General features: G+C 37.4%; 1 protein-coding gene across 1 annotated transcript; it reads right to left on the bottom strand.

Annotated features, from left to right (window-relative positions):
• Positions 1-5,150: 5,150 nt before the first annotated feature.
• On the bottom strand, positions 5,151-20,342 carry ca9 (carbonic anhydrase IX). Its single transcript, XM_017697234.2, has 12 exons — positions 20,167-20,342; positions 11,914-11,946; positions 10,410-10,580; positions 9,688-9,830; positions 9,371-9,463; positions 9,169-9,235; positions 8,820-8,977; positions 8,462-8,588; positions 7,944-8,000; positions 6,931-6,945; positions 6,739-6,832; positions 5,151-5,614 (listed from the first exon to the last, which is right to left on the bottom strand). The coding sequence occupies exons 1-12, from the start codon at positions 20,285-20,287 to the stop codon at positions 5,554-5,556; spliced, it is 1,140 nt and encodes a 379-aa protein (XP_017552723.1). The 5' UTR covers positions 20,288-20,342; the 3' UTR covers positions 5,151-5,553.
• Positions 20,343-22,975: the final 2,633 nt, after the last annotated feature.

Raw genomic sequence — 22,975 nt, 5'->3', positions numbered from 1 at the left:
GAAAGAAAACACATGATTGGGAAAGTAAACAGTGTTTCCCTGAATACTTTGAAAAAGTAGCTGAATACTAAATATACTGTTCTAAATTAAAGTAGTGTATTCAGAATACATTTGTAATACATATTAATAAGGCAGATGGAAAAAACTATGCTGTTGAATATTTAATTTATGCTGTTCCTCAGTGTTAATGGTGGCAGTTGTGTTCATGTTATTGTTCTGTTAATGTTTCATGAAAAACTTAAATGAAGTTACAATATCTCAACATTATTTTGGTTTTTATGGCCTGCTTCAGTGCACTGCTGCTCCCATAATCCCACTGCCGTCTCATGAACTAAGCAGTTTGCCATATACCAATAACAAAACCTTGCACATTTGACCAGAAATTGCATAGTTTTAGTTATTTATATATATATATATATATAACTTTCCACCAAACACAGCATGAGTCCTGTACAACACTGATGTTATACAACACTGATGTCTACTGTTCAGATTAGTCATCATTCAAAAGAGTTCGCTAACACCAAGATTAATAACTGGCTCTTCACATTGATCTATCAGTCTACTCAGGCTTTAGCAGAGCTCAGTAACACTGAGATTAATAACCGATCATAATATTGATTTATCAGTCTACTCAGGCTTTAGCAGAGCTCAGTAACACTGAGATTAATAACCGATCATAATATTGATTTATCAATCTACTCAGGCTTTAGCAGAGCTCAGTAACACTGAGATTAATAACCGATCATAATATTGATTTATCAATCTACTCAGGCTTTAGCAGAGCTCAGTAACACTGAGATTAATAACCGATCATAATATTGATTTATCAGTCTACTCAGGCTTTAGCAGAGCTCAGTAACACTGAGATTAATAACCGATCATAATATTGATTTATCAGTCTACTCAGGCTTTAGCAGAGCTCAGTAACACTGAGATTAATAACCGATCATAATATTGATTTATCAATCTACTCAGGCTTTAGCAGGAAATTCAGTGTTTGTAAAAAAGCTATTTTATTGTTTAAAGCTGATCTTTTTTTAAATCAATTAAATTATCATGGGTAAAAGTATTCTAAAAATTTGAAAGGTAACAGCAAATAAATGGATGCTACTTTGAATAGAATAAACTAAAAAGTCAAATTATGAACTACTGGTCTGAGCTCTCATGTTACTAATCAACAGATTGCTGAAGAGGAAATGACCAGAGAGTTACTCATCTGATTAGTGTATCCTCTACAACAACAACATCAGAAGAAACTCTTATGAACACACTGTTTCTTGCTGCTAATTGTTTTTGGCAATTGCTGTGCAAAGGCCATGATCACATAAAGTGATAGAATAAGACCACCATACTGAATGGGTACTGTTCAAGTTTGAGCAAACAGACATAAAATGAGATTTCAACACTTACAGCAGGCAAAAAGTTTATTTCTTTTGGTCCTTTAAAACTACAGAATTTTAACTGCCCAGCGATGGTGGTTGTTGTGTTTAAGCCTCTTAAACACAACAACAGCAAGCTCCTGCAGTTCCTGCTTTGGGGCCTTAATTTCCTTTTGGCCCAGAGGAGACTGCCAGATCAGATCAGAGGAAGGTAAACTTTGCCCTATTTGTTTGCTATCCAACTCCATCTGAGTACTCAAGATGTCATTGTAATGAAGAGAGCAGAGTAAATGATCCCAACTGCTGTTTGTGACTGCTTGCACTCTAAACCACAGACAAGTTAAAGGGCTACTGTTCTTCAAGCTCCAGAGTCACTGTGGTGAACCAGATATGCAAACAGTGTCTTCTGGACAGACCAATAAAAAGCCTTGATAAAAGCAGTGATAAATGCATTTACATTTGCTCTTTGAAATATATTTGTGAAAGGTATAAAACAAATAATACCTGTATTGGGTCTCTGGTGTGCTTCTCTGTAAAGAAAAGGTAAATTTGTGAGTGTTTTGTTTGTGAGCCCCACGACGGACTCACTAAATCATGAGCATATGTCAAGCATGTTATTACACAGCAATGTTCAATGTAAACACCTTGCAGTTCACTTTCTATGTAGTTTTTTGTTCACATTTGAAAAGGTAATGCTCACTTTTTGCAAAATGGGAGTTTTAATGAATAGAATATCTTTCTACTGAGAGTCAGTGGTACACATCCTTCAAACTAAGCACCCAAACTTGTTTACATGTTTTCAAGAAATAGATGGACATTGTTGGAATCTCTGCTATTACAACGTTTTCATTCTGCAGTCAACATTGACCACTAAATTAAGTAAATCGGACGATACGCATACAAAATTTGCTAATGTTCTGCAATGTCATTACATCCGGCTATAGGCTATTTTTAACAGCAATGCAGTCATCGCTCTACATATTCTACCCTCTCTGCCCAGCAACCAATCAGAAGGCTGGATCACACAAACACAACTGACACTTGCAGCACCTTCCCCACAAACGCAACTTCTACACAGAGAAGATGGCAAAATTAGGTTCAAATAAAACATCTGAGACGTACAAAGTTAAACCTACAAAATAAAAGATGTAGAAACTTAAAATCTGATAATTATTGAAGCCACAACCAAAGTTACTTCCACAGCCTAATGGTAATTCCACAGCCTAAGGCAAAGGTAATGTTCAATTCAACCATCAGAATGGGCAAAAAATGTAACTGCTGAATTGGATTCTCCTTGGATTTTCATGCACAACAGTTTCTAGCGTTCATTCAGAATGGTGCAATATAGAAAAAACATCCAGTGAGCAGCAGTTCTTTTTTTAATGAAAGAGGTCAACACACAATGGGCAGACTGTTGCTGACAGAAAGACTACGGAAAGCCAGATAACCAAAGCAGAAGACCATGTCGACCAAGAACAGAAAGCTGAGGGTGCAGTGGACACAGTCTCAACAAAACTGGAGAGTTGAAGACTGGACAACAGCCTGGTTTGATGAATCCCAATTTCTGCTGAGGCACACAGATGGTAGGGTCAGAATTGGGCTCCAACAGCATGAATCCATGGACCCAACCTGCCTTGTCCAGGCTGGTGGTCCAGGTTGGTGGAGGTGGTGTAATGGTGTGCAGAATGTTTTCTTGGTGCACTTTGGGCCTGTTAATATTAATCGATCATCAGTTGAATGCCACAGTTTATTTGAGTACTGTTCTTGACAATGTGCATCCCTTCATGGCCACAGTTTACCATCTTCTAATGGCTACGTCCAACAAAATAATGCACCATATAACAAAGCAAATTTGTCTCAAACTGGTTTCAGGAGCATGACAGGAGTTCATTGTTCTTCAGGGGCCTTCCTAGTCACCTGATCTGAATCCAGTAGAACATCACTGGCATGTGATGGAACGGCAGATTCACAGCATGAAAGTGCAGCTGAAAAATCTGCAGGAACTGAGGAATCTCAGAGGAATGTTTCTAACACCTTGTGCAATCCATGCCATGAAAAAGTAATGGTTCCAAAAGGTTCATAATGAGAGCACTGGTAAGTAAATTTAGTGAATAAATCTATAGTTTTTGTATTGTTTTCTATGTACAGGGAGATAAAGAATGCTATCAGCCTTTTCATGAGAGATTTGTCAAATGACTTTTTCTTCTGTTTGATTTGAGTTGGGTGTGGCTAAATGTGGTGCAGATATTGTCCCACAAGTGAGTCCTCAATGAATGGGAGTAAGTGAAGCTCAATGGCTAAAAAACGAAAAGTTAAAATAGTGTTTAATCACTTGCTCAGAACTTTCCTTTAATTTCAGAAAGTAGAAGGACGTATTTACCTAAAAAAAAAAAAAAAAAAAAAGCAAAACTTTCCAAGCAAACAAGTTTTGGGTAGCAGAATGCTGGCATTACTGCTACTGAGTGCTGATTGGTTGGCGAGCGGAACTCCTATAACTCGAGTTTAAAACCTCTTTAAATTATAACAGTAGTGTTAAAAAGGTTTTGTGTTTCAATTTTCATGAAATAAATGTATTCTTTTCCATTTAAACTGTTTAAGCATTTGTAAACTGTGTAAGCTGCAAGTTCTCTGACAGTAGCTCGGAATGTTTGGAGCATGTATCTGTTACTGAGAAACGGATAGTTCCAGTCCTGACATATGATTGGCTGCGCTGCGTTCGAAGCCGTTGTAAATGTGCACCTATGGCCGCCTCGCAACAACTGAACTGTGTCACTGCACCACAGCACGAAAAATCATTGTGCTGTTATTGGAATAACCTTTGACACTAATGATGTTTGCAGAAACTTCTGAGTGTACTGATGAAGTGAAAATGCCGTTTTTACTTACACGCTTCAAAAGTCTGTGTTTGTCGTAAGCAGCGTCAAACCCAGGCTGAGTCCTCAACGGCTCCGTACTCCCTAAATCATTTTCTAGCTAAGCTATGTAACTTTAAATCCAGAAATTTCCTCTACAGCCAAATAGTACATCATTTATCGAGAATGGATGTTGTTAAATCACAAATGACTATTTTTCACTCGGTTATTCACTTTTTGGCTGCATGGAACCGGTATTTAAATTCCTAAGTAGTGCACTATGTAGGGAGCAGGGAGCCATTTGCGATAAAACAGATGGGCGCCATTGGATTGGTGTTAATACAACTCGGTGGTAATTTGATGACCAAAAAGTACTTCTAAAGCGAAAGTTTTTGCATTAAATAGTGTTATGTTATCATATGTTCATTGTTATACGACAAAAGTTAAAAAGTTAATGAAAATGCTTGGCAACAACGCTATACCCCGAAGGAACTATATTTCTTGGCGGAATAATTGATTATGTCAATTATTATTAATATTTTCTTTTCTGAAAAAGTGCATTTTGTTTGGCTTCGTTTTGTAAAAGCTTCGCTTTGCGTTGTGTCTATTAGAAACTCCTTTCCCTGATAAAATCGCAGCCTCTTGTGGTTTATTATATGTGTATCTATCCTTTATTATGTACATTACTCACGGTGTCATTCAAAATCAGAGCTACACTCTTAAAATAAAGCTTCCTAATTGTTCTTTGTTTGGAGTTCTAAGAAAAACCTTTAATTAGTGTGGATCCTTTACATTATATGGAGGTTTTTTCAACTTTAAAAGGTTCCTCACACTCAGACGTCTCTTTTACAGACAGTTTACTGTCCTCTCCTGCTTCTTTCAATTTCTCTAGATATTAAAACACAAAACACATGTATTAGAAACACAGAAACACTTTTATTGAGAGATTTACATAATACATCGCTATTGGCTGATTAGTGATGTATGTGTGCGTTAATAAGCCAAATAACATGACCTGCAATATAGATACATAACAAAAACTGTAAACATGACACACAGTAGACAAAGTAGAACATCCTCATAAATAGAAAGAACATGGTTGAGATCATGCCAAATTCAAGTGATCACCCATAACAAAGCAGTTATATTTACAGAGACTGTTGTGAACAAATCTGACTTCTTAGCGCACAGTGAGAAAACATAGAAACCAACAATGATGGAAAACTGAGACAAGAACGGAGGCAACCCATAACTTAGCAACTCTAAAATATTCTGTAGTATAAATATACTTTCCTGAAAGCGAATTACACATTTCACATCTATACCTCTTCTTTGGTTCCTGGTTTATAAATCACATTTTGTCTGGAGTCTTTTTTGAGTCTGTGAAAAAGGACAAAGAGAAAGGTGTGTTGAATTGTTAGCAGTGTTGTTTTACACAGATAGACTACTATAGCATTTATATCATTAGTGAGTGAGATAACCGATGAACAAATATGTTTTCCAGATAACGCATAAAGATGAAGGTCGTTAAAATATTCTTAAGCAAACAATTCTGGCATAAGTTTGTTTCTATGGTCATAAATAGCACTTATAAGTTATGGGACATTTTGCTTGCTTTGAATTTACATCACTGATGCCCCAATTTCATTTAAATATACTGAGAATTAGTTTTATTATATTATAAATTTAGGCTTAAGAAGCAAAAAGGCCTTAACTATAAAGGGGCTGTTCTTACATTTGTCTTGTATTAATTTTTTACCTCAAAGTCCCCTCAGAATGTGTTTTTATGTTTTAAAATTAATTTTATTTTTCATTCTGTTAAAAGTGCTGTCGCTGGTAATGTGCCTGTGTGTAGGGCAGTCGTGGGCTGGAGGTTAGGGAACCAGCCTTGTGACAGGAAGGTCGCCAATTCGATCCTCTGAGCTGACAGTATGTGACCGAAGTGCCCTTGAGAGAGGCATCTAATCCCCAACTGCTCCCCAGGTGCCATGAATAGGGCTGCCCACTGCTCCAGGCAAGTGCACCTAGTTTATGTGTTCTCTAGTGAGTATGTGGTGCATCACTGCACAGATGGGTTAAATTTTTCCCCATTGTGGGACTAATAAGGGTCTCTTAATTCAACCCTGGTATATGTAAATGAGCTCTGTTCTTGGCTGTCCTGTATTGTACCTCATTCAAAAAGCACTCAGAGGTGAAACACCCCTTATAACTTCAACCATGAATTTAAAACTGGCTGTTTTCTTATATGGCCTGGGAAGTGAATGACATGCTTTGAACTTGTAACTTTTAAATTCCTTTATTTAAGCAACGCAAAGGAAATTTGGTTCTTCATGATATGGACCCGTTACCATACCAGTTGTTGACAATATATTGACTTTGTATAATAATATGATACAGTATATCATGTAATTATGTACTATAATGATGGTGCTACTACTAATAATATGAATTTCACATTCTATTATATAGTAACCGATAGTAAAACAAAAATATGCATTACATACTTTGAGTGTTTTTTCCTCTGCTGATAAGCATACATGGAGAAAACCAGCAAAGTCACAGCAAATAAGACTCCAAAGGCAATGGCTAATATATCTCCTGTGGGTGAAAAGTCTCCATTAATAAATGAAATCTGAACATGACATAACATAAAACATATTCAGTTAAGAAACATTAAGTTATGAGTCATCTCATACCTCTGGACAGTTCACCTACAGAGAGAAACAAGAACAACTGGTGTTTTAATAAATATCAAGTTATGTAAAAATGCCCTAAAATGCCTGATGATTTGGTGATTTGGTAATGTTGTCATGCTTTTTGACAAATTTTTCACTTGTGGACTGCAGTCCAGATATTCAGCTTAAGCTTTAAAAAGCCTCTTTGGCCCACACATTTATGTCGAAAGTAATAACAGTGATTAATTTGAGCAGTGTTGTGATGCAGCTTAATTGTTCTCAGCAGATAATCCATGTTAGTGGTCTGTGTTTGTAATTGCAAATGTGTGTCAGAACGTATTGATTCATTGGGCTGGTCATTCAGAAAGACCATAACAGTGGATCTTGTGTAGTAAGTAGAGATCCTCGTCTTTTTGTTGACCTTTCATTTTGTGTTGACCCTTCCTTCAGTAACTGTGCTGAATGGACAGGCCAGCCTGTTCAGATGTTACTACAACCTTCTCTCTGCCCATCATGTGAACTTTGCATGCTTTCTGTGCCATCAGCGTAGGATACCTAGGTCAGTGTTTCCCCATCCTGCTTCTAAGGTTAATAAAACCTGAGTTATGGCTTAATAAAAGATTATATATTATCGTTGTTGCAATAACACTGCTATTACTACTTATTACTTCTTCTATTACTACTACTACTACTACTACTACTACTACTACTACTACTACTGCTACTATATAATAATAATAATGATTGTGATTACTGTTATTGTACTTATTATTGACAAACAACAATTTGTTCACTTGAGGTCACTTTCTAAAGGACTTTAAAGGAAAGAAACCCCCAAATGCAAGATATATATCAAAATATCAGAAGGTACAATAATAATAGTAATAATAATTCATGATATAAATATAATATATATGAATGAATAAAGTAATCCCAAAAACATTTTAAAAACCAGAATAGGAAAACATTTGGTTATAGTTTATGATTAACATCATGTATACAGTTGTAGGCAAAAGTTTGGGCACCAAACTTACCAAGTGCTCCCGATCTTTTGAAAGGTTCTGTCTCTAATGGCACATCAACATTCCGATCTGTAAGAGACAGTTGTTAGACCCACACAAATAAATAATATATGAATGCTACCTTAAAATGTTTCAGCACAACTGATACTTGGCTGTCCTCTTTTGAAAGGAACAAAATTCAGGTGTTCTCAGAAAGCCTGTGCATTTCCACTGAACACTGTGAACTACACAAAGTGCTTGTTTGTTTACAGAGATAAGCAATTTACTTTGGAGTGCAAAATGTTTAGTCAACGTCACTTCATGTTCACTAAAATAACTGTAAGTGCCCGCAACACAAGTGTGTTTGCATTATGAAAGATAACTTTTAAAAGCTTTAAAAGCTGTTGCCTGTGACATGAGGTTTTTTAGGATTACCTAAGTTGTAAGAGGATAATTACTCCAACTGAACAACAATACTCTACTTATTTATGGATTATTCTCAATTTGTTGGTGTTACTGAATGATTACAGAGATTATTATGATGTACTCACTGTCCACACTGGGTGAACTGCTGAAAGATGACAGGACTCGTCTTCCGTGGAGAAGCTGTGGAGCTCTGAAGTTTTTGGACAGGTGCTGGTTTTGACCTGCTTTCAGGGTGTTCTCCAGGGCGGCCAGCTGGTGAAGAAAGTGACAACATATTATTGTAACACTATAATACCAAACACTATACGAAACAGAAGACACATAACTATAATATACACCATAGGCCACAGGCTGCGCTACTAAATATTGAAACACAGAGGAAACAACAAAAAACAGGAACTTTTCATGCCACACACAAAGGTCATCGTAGTACTGAATAACCAATTAAAAAACTAAAAGTTTTTAAGAAGGGAGAGAACCAACCTGTTTCCTTGATACTGTGATTGTGTCATTGAACATTGTCCAGTTGACAGTCTGGAAGCACGGTGGAGTGGTCAGAGAACCATTGTACCTATAGAACCTCTCCAGATTGTTTGGTAGAAGGTGACGGACATTAAAACTTGGGATCTGCGTGTTTGACTCTGAAAGGGAGACCCACAAATCAAATGTACAAATTTGCTTTTTAAAAAATGTATTTATCAAAAAAAAGAAAACATGCTACAGAAGCTGTAGCCAATATCTCCAAATATGACAATTCTGAATGTGAAGAGGCCTAAAGTCTCTGGGCCTTTCATAGTTTGGTCTACTTGGGTGATAATTTGTGAATATTTACCTTCTATGCTAACATCTGTGAGTGCAGACAGGATTTTTTCATAGTTTTCATTTTCATGAAGACCAATCTGGAATGGAAAATTCACAGACATTAGATTAACAATTCACATTTAATTTTATAATACATCATTTCATTTTTTTCTTTGCTGTTCTGAGTCAGCATAGTTTTGTCTGATAAAGGTCTGATAAAATGCACCGCTTACACCAATAAAGCCTCCTAATACAGCGAGTCCATCTGGTTTGTTTGCAGCCTCTGACATGTTGGCGTATTTTGAGTTATAATGAACCATATGGATCTTAAAAGAAGAAAAAACAAACATCACAGTAGTATTTTTGCTATGTTGTATTACAGTGAGCATGTTTTGTCCTGTACAGGCTCAAGGTCAACACAGTGAGTGTAAACATGGCTTAATTGAGTGTAAATGAACAGCAATGATGTTTTTTTGTCAAGATCCCATTATTTATAGAGCACAGCAATGTGTTCCAAGAGTGGACATTATAAACAGTGGCTCTTCCTCACCTCAGCAGGGAAGTGAACTTTATCTATGGTGTGTTCTGAGCCAGGGACCTCTATGGTCCCCCAGTGGAAGTGAAGTTGAGCAGCCAGGTAGACTTCATCAAATCCTCTCACTATGCGCATGGTGTTGGGCAAAGCCAGTAGCACTACATGGTGCAAAAATAAGAAGCAAAAGCCATAAATATCATTTACTGTGGATGCTATTATCAAGAGTGTCTCAACTATTTTTATTATTCTTTGGTATATAATATTTATACATCTAGATTTAATAGCAAAAAAGCACGAATCATTTCTAACCCTAGGCGTCTACTTTCAACAACTTTGAGCAAACTAGCCATCAGATTTCTTCCTATGTGGATCTTGAATCCAGTTTCTGGTCGTGGATTTTGTAATCGCTGCTGGTTAGGTGAACTGTTGATGTACCAGATTGGCCACCTAGTGTCATGTCTACCAGTGATTACAAAATCCAGAAACAAGATTCAAGGTCTGGATTTTGACCTCTGCCCTATAGTAACATCTGTGTTTATGCTGAATTTTTTTTAGGCCATTGTGCTTTTTGTTGTACCTGTATTGCCAAATTTTTCACTGGAGCACTGTTTACCCAAACAGTACTAAAGTTTCCATCTATACTTCTTATGCTTCTATATCATAATGACCAGCTGACCAAATGGGACATTCAGGGCTGAAAGGCCCGAGCTGAAAAAAAAAACAAAAAAACAGCTTACATGTGTGTCCGTTGTTTAGCAGTGTCAGATGAGGGCCGCCTGTAAGGTCATAACCCTCCAGCTCTATCAGATTTAGGTTGGGATCATAGATGGCCTTGCTGGTCTCAATGTCAATCGGAGACTGAGATTTTCCACTACAGTCTTGGAAAGAGGACATCCATGCTTCTTGATCTGAGAGAGAAGATGGAAACTGTTGACACAGTAATTGCCCTTCTGGTGTCATTGAGTTAATCATAAAACATTCACATGCCCTACTAAGGTCAATGATGTCAAGTGTGTCAGAAGTCAATGAGGTCAAGTTATTTAGTTATTTAGTAAAACATGACTTTAGTAAAACATGACTATCATGCAAAACCAAGACACGGTCCCAATTTGAAAGCAGCCGTTACTAATAGCAACGCTTATCTCGTCATTATGCAATAAGTTGTACACCACAATAAAAGATTGCCAAGCTACTATCATTAGTTATGATCTATCACGTTATCAAGGCATAAGAGGCGCTATCAAATAAAATGCTATCTAATTTATTTGATGCCTAATGGAAAACTACTTTCACGGTCAGTCATATCTCTGACTTTGAGCTTTAATGTCAGTGTGTATCGACCAGAACAGACGTCAAGGCTCTGTGTCATACCTCACCATGGAGCTCAGCAAATAATCTACACCACCTTAAAGTCTTATCTCTGAACCAAATACAATTGTGGATCAAATGATGTCACAATCCTACAACCTTGAAGCATTGGTTAATAAGTCAGCAGTCTTCACCAAAGGAAAGGATACAGGAAGCTCTTTTCCTGACTAGGTGATCATTCAAGTATGGGCTATGGTTCTGGTCTGAATTCTTATTCAACAGAGGAACCCAATCCTGTTCTCAAGAACCACCAGCCTATGGTGAAAAACCTCAGTCCATATTCTGTTCCTCTTACCTCCTAAGACACACAGGATATATTGCACAAAGCAAGATTTCACAGTTGCCAAGGTAACTTAAGCACAACCTCAAGCCTGTCCAGCAGGAGATGAGCCAAGGGACATAACGGTTGCACAATCCTACCTTTGGGTTTAAGTGCTGCACCTACATAAAAAATTCTGCTTTGTGAAATACTCAAACAGTGGAATTATACTGGTGGTTGCAGGTGGGGCAGTTGCATTGGGGCCCATGGTGCAAGGTGTCAAATATCTTTATTAGGGTTCTAATATCACTACTTACGCAGCTTTACATGTTTTTAGACTCATATGCAGCTATTTCAACAACTAGCCTGCATTAGAACCTGTTTAGTAGTAGCAGATATACATGCACATTACTTTGTCTTGATAATTTTTGTTTTTGAACAAAGTCTTTTAGGTTAGGTCATGTTAGATTATGAGCATTCTTCAGTCATATGGTCTGTCTAGGGGTCCTAGAGGACAGGGTTGAGGATTTCTTTTCTGTAGGCTCCTCTTTTAAAAGCTAAAACTACATGTAGGTATGTTCAATATTGAGGCAGGTAATGTATTATTTACTCACCATGATAGCCCCAGTGATGTTCATGGGAGGAACCTGTGAAGAAAGTGAATGTTTAAAGACTTAATTGGGTTCACAGTGTGACAGTGTTCCAGAGTTCATGATGTTATCTCTGAGAAGTTTGATTGTTTTCTAACAATAGGACCTACATGACCATTCATAATTTGCTATATTTTTCATGTTGGTGAAGACATATTTTATGGAAAGTGGTATTAAAAAGCCAAACCAACAAGCAGTTGATTGTCATACCCATTTTGCCATCTGTGATTCATAACCAAAGCTGGGTAGATAAGTGTATAATCCATACTCAATTGTGAGTGCTTGAGTGGAATAAATAAGTATCAGGTCTAAAAACTGCTCAAGCACAGAGATGCGTTGAACTGCAGTGGCTTTTCTTGCATTCAACACCAATCAGAAAAGAAGATTAAGTGTTTTGTTTTCTTTTTTGATCCTTTTGATGTAAAATAAAAAGCCAAAGCTCAGAAATCAGAGATGTGATCAACAGTGACTGCAGGGCCAACAGAATAAGTAACACCTTTCATCACCAATACTGTGTATGTGTATAATATTGTGCAAAAGTCAGAGACCAGCCTTCACTTCCTGAATTTCCAGTCAAAACAGTCATGAAGTATAAGATATTTCTGAGGAGATTAGATATAAAATAATTAAGTTTCATAAGAAAGAGAAAAGTCAAAAGAAAATTGCAAAATCCAGCAGTTTCAAAGTTTTCAAAGCTGAAAATAAAAGCTGAAAAAATACACAGAAAAACAGATTCCTAACAATCACACAAAAACCTTGTAGATCACCAAAACTGGTGCCATCAAATAAACAGTACTTAAAGCTTTAATCTTTGAGAGGGAGAGGACAAAGCCAAGCTCCACGCTTGTTTCAGGTCTATCCATCCTTCCACTGTGAGAAGACAACTCAGTGCTATGACTGTAAAAGGATGTGTAGCTGTAACTGCAAAAAGGAAACAGACAAAAAAGAAAATTGCTAATCAAACAAAGAAGCTGATGATATTCTCAGAAAAATGAACTGACCGCCCCTGTGTCCAGAACTGAACATCACTGAAAGTGTTTAGGATCACTTGGATGGTGAAAAGCAAAAAATGCAACCAAATTCTAAGACTGAACTTTGAAGGCATTGAAAAATATCACCAGGATTTCTTTGAAAAACTGAAACAAATCTTCTAAAAAGAATGGAAGCTGTAATAAAGGCAAAGACATTAAAAAGTAAACAAATATTTAGTTGTGGAGGCTTCTGTTAAATATGTATTTTCTGCTCATTTTGTTATGCTGAAAAAATGAATAATTTGTACTTAATGGCCTTTTTGACTGGAAATGAAATGCAGAAATGCAGTGTTTGCAAAACACTGTGTATGTTTCTATTTATAAGCCAAGTGCAATGCAAAAAGGCTGTAAAAACAGCCTATTATAATGTAAAGGGTACATTTTCAGTTGCAGTAATGGCTGAAACCTATTCATTGAATCCAGTGCCAAGTAGCTATCAATTACAGAGAATCAGATCAGAGCAGGTCTTGTTGCATTTTCATGGGGCTGAGGGGTCCCAGCATTTCAGCATGAGGAGGATATGGGTGCTCAGGGGGAACATATTCTCTCCTCTCTCACATCAGCACACTAATACAATCCCTCCTTCATCCAGTCAGGTGAATGCAGGCATTATGCTTCTGAAGCTAAGTCCCACGTGGAGCCTCAGTTAGAAAGGTTTGGCAGCTTAATGATGGCCACCGGCCCTCCAGGTAGCCACTTTACTCAAGACTCCTTATCATTGTTAGCTTCCATGGTCACATGTACTAAAGTTACAGGACCAGCCATTTACCCTGGTACTTAGGAATCACAAGAGGTGGGAGATTAATGTGGAAAAAAAAAGTTTCCTTTACTGTCTGTCTGGAGTCTGTCTGAGGGAAACATCCTATAGCCTATAATAACTTTCTATAAATTAAATTAGCATTTAACCAAAATATTGTACTAAACTGTGAATCTAAATATCTGGGGTTTAAACATTTTTCTATAATTTCAACCACTTCACAGTGTTAGCTGACTTGTAACCCTGTTTGAGAACAAATTTGTGAAAGCTTGATTGTTACATGCAGTAAAAATCTACATGTGATTAACCAGCAGAATGTTTCACAGAAACTGACAGGCCTTCCCTGTAAATCCACATGTTCAGGCTTTAAACATCTTTTTTTCACTATCACTTTGCCTTAGGTTGGCTTTACATGGTGAATTTTTCATGCAGCTACTTAGTACAGCTGGTTACAGAAACATTAAGTAATTGATTATGACACATCAGTGTTTTGATTGGCTGTTTCCTGAAACTCTTTCCACATAGCTGAAACTATGTAGATTTCATGTAGGTGTCAAGCAACTAAAGTTACGTCTAAGCATTGGCCCAAATATCAGGAGGTCGCAAGTTTGAGTTTATGAGAACATAGTTGTCTCTCTCTGGGTTGGTAGGATGACCTTCCTCCAGCCATCACCCAGTGCAATGCTAGCCAGTACAGGCTTGTGTTAGCTGATATAACAGAACTGGAAAGTGGAGAAAAAAGTAAAAAAAAACAAAGAAAATGAAGATTAATTTCAATTTATTTTTTTAAGTAAAAAAGATTTACTTTCGAAAATGACCATAAAGGACAGAAAATATGGAAGCATTATACTCATCAGCATTTTTGTCTTTCTTAGAATAAATAGTGATGTGAAAGCTCAGAGGGTGTTCATTAGAAAGGAAGTAAAGCATTAGTTCCTAATTTCGCTGTGTGGTGGCCAGCTGATTTAAAGCCAGTCGGGGATTTTTTTTTATGGTAGTTTACATACATTTTCATTAAGGTCAATCTCACTGTAAGACTCATTGGTTGGTACATTACAAAAGGCCTGGGCCTCATTTAGGGAACATTCTGACACACGGATTTGATCTTAAAATGATTATATGTAAAAATTAGCATTTAAGTTATAATTTCTAAAAAGCAAACTTGATGTTTCCAACCTGATGTACGAAAGGTAGTCGGAGAGCACTACAAATCATGAAGATACTGAAAACTTATCTTAAAAATCCATTTAGAATATAATTCAAGTACATTTTAGAAACGAGGCCCCTGGATTCTGCTGTATGAAAGCAATACTGGAGGAGCATTAGTGAAAGAATGGATGTCAAACAGTAATGTCTTATTCAGTACCCTGCACTTTTATGAATTAGAAATGTGCATTTGACTAATTTTTGATATACGAGTACATAGGATTTTGTAATGCAGGCTGCCCCTTCAGATGAGCTAATGAGCCATCAGAGCTAACAAGGGTCATGTTGGATGCTGATGAGGTCTCTTGTCTTCCACACAAGGTATCTTCTCCTCAGTGGACCATGTGCCAACATATTATATATAGAAATGTATTTTCATTTTTTACTGAACCTTGCTAACATCAGCAAAAGTAGATAGCAATACAGCTGCACTACCTCTGTTTTCTCAGCGCCGTCCTTAACAACATGGTTTTGGCAACGAGCTCATGTTCAGGTGCTGGAGTTTGAGAGAAGCAACATATAACATACTTACAAATACCAGCAAAACTGGTGGGTTTCCCTGAATTGTTAGCCTGTGTATTTTCTCTCTCTTCATGATGAAACATATTGGATAGTAATTTCAGTATTCCAATACTGGCACCTCGAACAGTTAATGGAAAACTCACATATTCATGCACAATCATAATGTGAGTTAGACTAAATCTAACTGTCAGCTATGTCAATTATAAATCAACCTTATCGTGGTGAACCTTGTCATTACACTGATAATGTAGGCTAATGGTGATTAATCTGAGGACACAGTAGCTTCATCAGTTTAACTAATGAGTCCAGTTAAACAAGTGGCATTATGTTTGTTTGGCTTTATAGGCTATGCAAAACCCAATTACTCACGTAAATGACATGAGGAAATAGACTCCCTTAAATCATTTCACAACAAGGAAGGTCATCTCATATTAATCATAGAACTGTTTTGCCATTTCAATCCCAACAGCTGTGGTTAAAGGCAGTGTTTGGATTGGTAAGATGAGACAAAGATAGGGGACTTCAGAGGTGGAATGTACCTGTAACAAGTTACATGGACCCAGTTAAATGTATTTAAGTATGATGGAGTTACACTTCTCTAAATATGTTTAAATTATGTTTACTTGTACTCATTCTCTGCTGTCCTCAATTTCATTGTCGTCCTTCATGTGTAGTTCTTAACTCCTTTTTTTGGGTTTAATTTCAGTTGGTTTGTTGGTTCAGCAGGTAGTCCTGCTCAAACTGTCAAAGGCTACTTGTGCTTTTGCTGGAGTGACTATTTTAACAAATTAATACTCTTACCGAAGCATGTGAGGTCACTATTTACATGTCTGTCTCGGTTTGCTGTGGTGTAGTATTTTAATGTTTTCTGCATAATTTAAGTGATTTAAATAGCTACATTTAAGTATAGCTGTCTTTAATGCTTTCACAGACTATGTGCCACTTTGCACGTACAGACACGTCTGCAGTGGAAAAAACTGCCGGGTATGTGAGTGTGGCCAGATTTTCACATGCAGCTTCCTCAACTGCCAGTTCCAGGATTCACAAAAAAGAGTCAGAAAGTCAGAAAAGAGGTATGGATGAAATCATTAAGAAGAAAGTCCAGTTTGGTCATTAAAATACTTCAGAATTCTGATTAAGCGTTTCTGCTGACACATTACTGTTGAAATTAGTCATTCTCCTCTAACAATGCCTAACGGTGCAGCAATCGAGAATAATCACTCATTGTACATTCAGTACTGCACTGCTAGATGCACTACTACACCCTTAAGCAGATGCCATTACAAATGGCCATTTCAGGTTTCTACTGGTTATATAAGATACGGAGAGATTTATATTACAAAAAGATGGGTGTGAGCTGTTAGGAAACCCACTGTTCTAAATCCTTTCAGCCCCACAGTGTGGCTAAGTGTGCATTGTGGCCATACATTAGTACAGAATATATGAGTTATATGTAGCCTGAACTGCTTGTAACATTATTCTCAAAACTTAAGGTTCTGAAAAGAACCTGTAACTTTGAATTCATGTTCTTCATACTTGCAGGTCTCTTTTACAGAAATGGTTCTTTAAAGCAGTGGTCCTCAAATCAGACCATCTCCCTGAGAACCACTTTTAAAAAAAACATCTACTGCAAGGTTTATTAAGGAACCAAAGTGGTTCTTCTGTGGAGTCTTAACTGTTCTAAACTTTTCTATTTTGGGGTACAAACACTGTCACTGAGCAAAGGCACATCTTCAGAGGACATAACTGTACTATGTTCTATTGCAATTATACTGCATTGACTCTATACACCCCATCTTGACTCCAGGCTTTTTTTATTATATTTTCTATTTGTGCACATTATTTGTTTCTCCTGTAAAGTGAATGTAGAGTAGCTCTGCTCCTTTAAAGTACATCTCTACTCATGTTATACCTTTCAGGGTACATTAACATTGTTTGGACCCCAACTAAAATTACCCATGCACTCTTTTTTCAGTGTCACTCCAAATACATTTTTTGGCACCTTTAATTCGAGGGCTTTAGAGGCAACCCAATGAGTTCTGAGAAACAGTAGGCTCATGTTATTAGATGTTTCAACTAGTTCTTAATGGATTAATTCAAGGCAGAATTGGCAGTTATGAAGGAAACGTTTGTTTGTTTGTTTGTTGGGTGGCAGCATTTTTCTGTCAAAACCTTCTGGCTCAAAATAGCAAAAGAAATCCTTGTTCTCTGCTTATTTTTGCCTTACTGCTGACGCAATGAAGTAATTCTAGACATGCCAAAGTGTGTGGGTGTGGGGGGGGGATGGGGGGGGGGGGGGCGTGTTCTGGGAAATTCTTCAATATAGCTGAGATTTTGAGATTTTACACTATTTTCAGAATAATGTTTATATTTGTAATAACCTAGTGTATTTGCAAAATAGTTATATAAAATAGTTATGTATTTTAAAACTACTAACTACTTATATACCACCTTTAATACATCAAAACATCCTAAGACTTATATTTCTGTAACTGTATAGACTACAGTGCAAACTGGCTATGCTACTCAAGTTATAGAAGTGTGTAATAGAAGTTTGGTCATCCTGGCAGTTCCTGACCATGTAAGGGTTTAAAGCTCAAGTGCTTTATGCAGGAAAAACATTAAACAGCATACAAGAACAAAAGTAGTAAATACGAAAGGAAATAAATAAATCTTTGTCCAATTTTGGCTGCATCAATAAAGCCCATTCTCCATGCCTCAGAGATCTTACAAATACTGCTCTTTCCCTTTGTACATTCAGCAACATGTAGGATATATATAGCCAGAGTGTTAATAGGAAAGTTTGAGAAAAGTCTCCTTTTATGGTGTCATAGCATCATATGGTGTCATAATAAGCTTAACTTTTACAGGAGAAACAGTAAAAGTAGTCTCAGGTCAGTGTAAAAGGGCATCCTGCCATCATCAGTGAAAGATGGCACAATGTGTTTCCTGTGCGTTTTGCTGCTCCCCCTGGAGAGCATTCTCTCAGCACGATGAGTCGCTCTCTACCTCCAGAGCGGCACGTACACCAAAAGTTTCCCAACCCAAAACCACCAGCAGCCATTACCATCACCAGCTCCTTCCTGGATGAGCTGGACAGCGCACTGCTCTCTCATTCAACAGGCATCTGACTAAAGTATTGAAATCCTGGCACGGCTTGAATGGAGCAGCACAAGACCGACAGCATCTAGTGCTGAGGATCAGCTGAAAAACTTTTCAGAGCTTTTATGCCGGATCAGGTTAGATCATTCAATTACATTTTTGTAAATTTGCACAGTGAAAAACATAATGCATTGAATTTACTTGATTAGATTCCACAGGAATAAAATATATTGTATCCACATAGTTTTAGCCAGAAAGTAAGCGAACAAAAACAAAATGCTGTTTATATACTCTTGTGGAGATGGATACAAGTCAGAGACCACCCTATATTTGTTTAATGTCCATTCAAAAAGCCCATACAAGTACGAGTTATTAATTCTTCAACAGAAAACATGTATTTAACAGATATATACACAGCCTCACTGGCTACATATAATATAAATGTTTTCAGTATTCAGTGTGTCCACCGTTTACCTTTATTTTAGCTACCATTCTTTTCAGGAGACTCACTTTCAGTTCAAAAACATCTGCAGGAATATTTTTCCACACCTGCAAAATTCAGTCTCAAAACAAATTATCCCAAACACATTCAATAAAGCTGGACTCTGCAGTGGTCAGTTGATTGTTCTGAGAAAAGCAACAGCTTCTTTGTTTGATTTGCAAATTTTCTTCTTTTTGGTCTTTTTAACTTCTAGAATTTAGAATTAACAACCATTTGCACACTGTGAAATTAGACCTCTGCATTTAGCCCATCCGTGCAGTGAAACATCCACATGCATGCACGCTAGTGAGCACACACACTAGGGGACAGTGAGCACACTTGCCCGGAGCAGTGGATCGAACCAGCAACCTTCCAGTCACGGGGTTGGTTCCCTAACCTCCAGCCCACCACATCCTTTCAGACTCATAGCTTGAAAATGAGTCTGAATGAGTTCTTTGCCTTTTAATATTTTTTAAACTAGTTTTGGAAACTCATGTTTTGTCTCCTCATTTTCCCTTAGCTTCCTCCTTCCTTATGCAAATTCATTATAATGAATACGTTAAAAATGAAATAAATGAACAGTGGTCTCTGACTTTTGAACAATACTGATTGTAAATAGTATGTAGTATGTCGACTGTAATTGGCACAGTGAAGCTGGATTACCAGCAGGACAAATAGTGATGCAGTAGTAAAGCATGAATGAATCACTTTCTCATTATTTTCAAACTGTAAAGCGCTTGATTTGCCTTTTCCTATGTTCACATTTGGACAGGGATGGAGCCTTTGCCTGAAAAATCCCACCTCAGTCTTGATGGACTATCTGAAAGCCCACTGAGACAGAAGCCGGACACTGTCCTCTGACTAATCATCCCACACAGCAGTTAGAAATCAGCCATGTCATGTATATTTTACTGAGTAACATCTTCCTCTTGTGAACTGCCTGCCTTACTAGAGCCTTCAGATTAACATTCAGAGAATCTTAAATAGATCTTATGAGCAAAAAAACTAAATACCAAGCAAACTTTAGACCACTGAAAATTTCAAACATTTCCCCCTTTGATCACATTTTCTCCACAAACTCATGCTGAAGCACGACCCGGTCCTTGTACGTTACTCACTTCTGTCATGCTCCTCATCATCATGCTCACTGCTGCCGTCTTCCTCAGAGGAAGATGAAGGAACCTTTCCAGCTTGCACCTGATTCTGGATGAGCAAGAGGATGATAAGTTTTAGCAGCATGGTGTCTGACTTCTGCTTGTCTCCGTTTAACAGCCGGTAAAAGTCTTCATACCCACACTCACACACACGTTTATATACACACACACACACACACACACACACACACACACACACTTGGCTTTACTCACACACACTCGTCACCAGGGGGTGGAGTTTTAATGTCAGACTGAGAAAAGAACCAATCAGGAGCAATGACAAGGTAGCCAGCACATCTCTACTCTAACTCTCTTTCACTTACACACATACATACACAATCTCTCTCTCTCTCTCTCTCTCTCTCTCTCTCTCTCTCTCTCTCTGTCTCTCTCTCTCTCTGTCTCTCTCTCTCTCTCTTTCTCTCTCTCTCTCTCTCTCTCTCTCTCTCTGTCTCTCTCTCTCTCTCTCTTTCTCTCTCTCTCTCTCTCTCTCTCTCTGTCTCTCTCTCTCTCTCTCTCTCTCTCTCTCTCTCTCTCTCTCTCTCTCTCTCTCTCTCTCTCTCTCTCTCTCTCTCTCTCTTTCTCTCTCTCTCTCTCTCTGTTTCCCTCTTGAATTACAGTCGTGTGAAGACTGAATGAAATCTAATCTAATCAGTCAAACTTTCGTAAGAGACACAGACAGTGAGTGAAGTTCAGGTCAGTGTGTGTAATCAGGGAGGGACTGAAGGTGCTGTTTGTTGTTAAAGTAGTCATAAAGTCTTGTGTGTTTGATTACACAAACACTGGAACATGATCAGGTGATCAGGGTAGAAAGCAATACTGTTTAAGGGGTAATGTTTACTCTCACTCACTAAGATGTATTTTAATGTAGCTGAAGGCCGACTTAGGTTAAAATCAATGTAATATTAGCCTCACAGCTCTACAGCAAAACTGAAAAAGCTTCAGACACTAAACCTTTCTTAGATCATCAACAAATTGAGGGAAAACTGATTTTTCAGTGAACCATTCCTGTAACATTGATTTATTACATTTAAAAGCTCCTATATATTTAAATGTTTCAGGGGGATTTTGTCTATTTTTTTTCTCACTTTTTTAGGGGCAAAAGAGTTGAAAATGGAGGTGTTTTTGCCCTTTGACCTTGAGCACAATAAACAATGTTCTCTAGCTCTGGACAAACAATGGACCTCTCAGGCCACTCAGACTGTGGTACTGAATTAATCTTTGCATGATTGTTTCTCTTGTTTTCTTTTATCCATTCAGAAGTCACATTAACACACATGGCTAATCATAGGTTTGCTGACCAAAATGACCAATTCTCTTCACTAAATCATCAAATCCTCACAAAGGATTGCATAAACCTAAAGTAAACTCTTCTATCAAACAATACAAGTTACAATTAGGGCAGCGGGTCTCCAGGAGCAGCACCGCTTCACAATGTTATTCACGTGATTTTTGTATTTTTTCTGTGAGATCAGTGTTCACAGTCTTAAAAATGCAAGCAAACGCACCAATGAAGTACTAACATGTTAATAAGGTAGGAGACACATGCTATACATGCTATAAGCTTTCAGTGGCAATCAAGTGGAGCCCAGTTTGGTTAAATGCGTTTTAGCACACATTGAATGTTAAACATTTTCTCTGTTCTACCTTCAGTTCCACAGTAGTTCTCCAACAGCTCATCTGACACATAGCCTTTCCAGTCTTCTACAGTTATTTTCAACACTTTTTAAAAAGATGTGTAGTAACCTTTTTGACACTCTGAACAGACAAAAGTGTTCAATCAGAGAAAAAAGTGATTTCAATATAGAATAGACTACAGCTTGATTTCTCGAGTTTTAGAAGTCCGAGACTAAGCCAGTGAGTGACCCCTGTTTAATTAAGACACTGTGTAGAGTCTGGAGCAGATCACATTACTCTACCCCTCTTTCACTCTCATTCCTGGAAGAGCCAGTGTGAGGAAAAAAATGACATCAACAGAGAAACGCAGCCAGCACGTCTTTTAGAGAACCAGGTCTAGGTCAAGGCAAGAGCATCCCATGTGTAGGAGTGTAACAATGCTAATTTTTTAAACTTTAATGTGATTTTTATTTCTGATTCAGGTAAAAGATTTGAATTTGATATATGATGTTTCATGTATTAAAACTTGATTCTGCTGAGCTCTGGTTATAAACCCCACAGATGGACTACAAATTTAATTTCCAAACAAAAGCCCACAAAATATCACATCCTTTTGCGAAATAGTGAGCTATAAACAATATAACAGTTGAACCGCTTCATATAAAACCTTGTACAGCATGGTGAAATATCAGGCCACAAAAGAATAATTAAAATATGTGCTAAATGTACGCCAAGTCTGAACTAAACATAAACATATAAGCTATTAGTTTGGTCTTTTTTGTGTGTTTTAATGTTTCCTACATTTCAAACACTGATAGGCTGTTTCTAATTGTAATATTTTCAGATTTGACCTTGTTGAATTTTGGGAATTTTAAGACTTTCTGTCCTAAAAAGGAGAAGGAAAAAAACACTGGTCCAATTCTTTTATTCTATGTTAATGTAACAAAAATCATTTTTTGGCCCATGTGCGTTGATCCATTCATCACATAGTAAAGGGCAGCTAGTGTTTTCAAATGATGCACAACATTAAAACTTAACAATGCTAAAAAATGAAGTTATGTAATTTTGTCATGACAGTGATGATGTACTGAGTATGTTTGGACGTCAAAACGGCCATTAGCCACAATCTGCCTTTATAATCTCTAATTTAATGCAT

This window comes from Pygocentrus nattereri, chromosome 18 (assembly GCF_015220715.1).
Source record: "Pygocentrus nattereri isolate fPygNat1 chromosome 18, fPygNat1.pri, whole genome shotgun sequence".
In the NCBI taxonomy this organism is placed as follows: Eukaryota; Metazoa; Chordata; class Actinopteri; order Characiformes; family Serrasalmidae; genus Pygocentrus; species Pygocentrus nattereri.
Note: the sequence above shows the minus strand (reverse complement) of the source record. Positions and strands in the feature narration are given on the sequence as shown.